The 3,266-nt window shown below is 21.4% G+C and overlaps 1 protein-coding gene across 1 annotated transcript in view; it reads right to left on the bottom strand.

Moving 5' to 3' along the window:
* Positions 1 to 473: 473 nt before the first annotated feature.
* The window catches only part of LOC102674828 (MATH and LRR domain-containing protein PFE0570w-like), a 5,622-nt gene continuing 2,829 nt past the window's right edge, over positions 474 to 3,266 (bottom strand). The window contains exon 3 of the mRNA XM_031510532.1: positions 474 to 2,700. Coding sequence (XP_031366392.1) covers positions 886 to 2,700 — 1,815 coding nt within the window. The 3' untranslated portion in view covers positions 474 to 885. The remainder of the gene's footprint in view (positions 2,701 to 3,266) is intronic.

Genomic DNA, 3,266 nt, shown 5'->3' with positions numbered 1-3,266 from the left:
TATACATATTATATATATATATATATATATATACACACACATAAAACTATACGTGTATCAAATAATACGTTTTTATTTCAAATATTTATAATAAAAATATATTATTTTATATTATTAATTAAATAGAATACAGATTAATTAATAGCCTTATTTCAAATATTAATTCAATTAGATATTAGAAACTTTAAAAATATAATAAAAAAAATATTATTTTGTAACTATTTTATATTAATCCATTATAAATAATTTATAATTTATAAATATGTTGTTTATATTCAAAATAAAATTTTATTTTCGAATTTCTTCAAAGAGATTTTTATTTTTGATGATAAATCTTTAAACATTTGAATGGATTGAACAATTGTATAATGAAGTAGAGTTTCAATAAGAATAATAATAACAAATATCACAGAATTTTAAGAAGCTATAATAAAGAAAAGGAATTATAAATATACACGATTCAAATTATTTTCGGAAGTTACAAAAAATATATTTATTTATCGAGAGTTAATATTTCTTCATTCAATGAAGAAAATAATTATATTTATTTTCTTAATAGTATTTAATACACGTATAGAAATATTTAATATAAATTAAAAAATATGGCCAAGTAAGCACATGCGCGTATACATATACGCTCAAATAAAATAAAAAAAATATATCTTGAATTCTTATAGAAATCAAGGAACTACATGTACCTAAATAGTTTATCGCATATCTATTTTTTATATCTGTGTTTTATATACAAGAAGTTCCATATTAAAAATATGTTTTTTAAAATATAAAATAACATGCATAAAATTATGCGTTCTCTTTTATCCTTTGACATTCACATTCAAGAATATTATATTGAATTATTATCATTATGTAATTCTTTAATACTTATTAATTTTTATTAATTATAATCGGCGATTCCAATGAATTTATATCTGTCGAAAGATATTTTTTACGAGTTCGTACGTACTGTGATGGCGCTGTTCTAATTTGAATATGACAAACTGCTTTTGCATTTTCTTTTGGATCATTAATACACATATTTTGTTTTTTTGAATCTGTAACTTTAACTAAATGAGTACAATTCTTTCTCTTAAGATTATTAATTTCTTGTCTTATTGGTGCTACAGATGAACGAGTTTTGCGAGGTTGATAATCTGGTGTTGCTTGCATTTTTTCTAAAGCAGTACGTAATGGTAATAAACCAACTGCAAATGGAATTTCTGTATTTGGTGAATTTTCTAGCAAATTTATTCTATTTTTATAATCTTCTGCAAAATCTGTCATATCACCCCATAATGCACGATTTATATGTTCTATTGTATTTAATTTAGGTAACGTAAAAATGGAATCAATATTTGTTGTTTCTGATATGCCACATTTTAATTTACTTGTTATTTTAACTGTTTGCTCATTTTTTTCTTTATTAGATATTATACATTTATTTTTTTTAACAATTAATTTTGTATTTCTACGAGAATTATTAAATGTTTTCTTAATAGGTTGTATTACATTATTAATAACTTGTTCTGGAACTTTACGATCTATGTCCTTTATTTTACGTTTTCTTTTAATACATAATTCCGTTTTATTTGAAAAATTTGATTTTTTAAAATGTTCTTTTCTTTCAGTAGAAGTTTTAATAGTTTCATTATTATTTATAGTTTCTTCTATTTCTTGTTGATTTAATCGTAAACTTCTTCGTAATATTGGTTTTGAACAATTAGAAATTTCAGTATCTTGAGTATTTAATTCTGTTTTATTTATATTATCTTGTTGTGCATTACATTCAATAATTTCTTCTAATTCTTTACATTTGCTTAATGTATGCTGTTCTGTTAAAGTAGTTCCTACTATAGATTGAATATTTTTAGTATTTAAACTTATAATATATTCAGCACTCTCCATATCTAGCGATGTTAAAAGTGTAACTGGTATATCAGTAGTGGACGGCTCATCCAATAAGTCTATACAATCAGTAGATGGTGGATTCTGAATTATGTTATTCATATCTGTTAATTTATTTTTTATTTCATCTATAGATTTTCGTCTTTTATGAGTGTAAACTTTAATACATTTTCCTACTTTATTAGGAACATCAGCACCTTCAAATTTATATTGTGCAAAGTCTTTTTCAATTTGTTGAAGGCAAGATTGTGATAATGACATAGAACTTTCTTCACATTCGTCAATATCTGAAAGATCACAGCATTGTTCATATAATATAGGTTTTAATTCGTTATTTGTACACAAAGTATCACTATTTGTTATTCTATTTCCAGGATATTCTATTTCCTCATTTGATATTTCTTTCATTTTATCATTTGTTAATAGAATTAAATTTTCATTTCCCATTAATTTTGTAGAATTACCTACTGAAAATAATGTATTAGTTTGTTCTGCATTAATTTCAAAATCTTGTGACTCTTCATACAATATATGTTCTAATTCTTGTTCAGGAGAATCACTAATTGTATTACCTTCTGAAGATTGATTTTCACTTGTATTCACATCACTACTCTTATTACAAAGTACAAAGCACTCGTTCTTAACAAGTTCATTACACTTTACATGTATATAATCTGTATTATTACATGTATTGCTTATAATCTTTGTTTTAGTAACTTCTTTGTCCATGTCATTGATTTCAAAACTTCCTACATTAGAACTCATCATGGCATCAACCACAGTTGTCAATTCTTTAACCTATATGTATACAAAAAATTATTAATATTGATATTGATAGTTTTTTTAATTCATAAAAAAAAATTGATTTTTACAGAAAAATTTTATGATTAGTTCTCTAAAAATTTAAATGAAATTATAGTAAACATCTAATAAGTTCAACAATAAGGACACATAAAATATTTTATTCTAATATAGATTTTTTACAAACAAAAAATAATTGATATATGTAATAAAACTTCTTATGTTTAACCTATATATAAATATTAAATAAATAGATTAATTGAATGAGTTTACAATATGATTATATTTTATAAATAGAAAATCAAGTTCTAATCTTTATATAGCTATTGATAGTGCTCTTCTAATATTATTTTGTTAGAATTTTATATTTCATAAATTTAAAAAAATATTATTATTATCATTTATTAAAGATTCTACATTTTTTTTATAATAAATGTTTATTCATTTTTATAAATAATTTTATAAATAATTATGAATTTAAATTTTTTCTACTATACATTAAAATAAAATTTAAAAAAATTTTTTCATTTATTTTATACATTTAAAAAAATTTATATTTTTTA

This window comes from Apis dorsata, unplaced genomic scaffold (genome assembly GCF_000469605.1).
Source record: "Apis dorsata unplaced genomic scaffold, Apis dorsata 1.3 scaffold_235, whole genome shotgun sequence".
NCBI lineage: Eukaryota > Metazoa > Arthropoda > Insecta > Hymenoptera > Apidae > Apis > Apis dorsata.
Note: the sequence above shows the minus strand (reverse complement) of the source record. Positions and strands in the feature narration are given on the sequence as shown.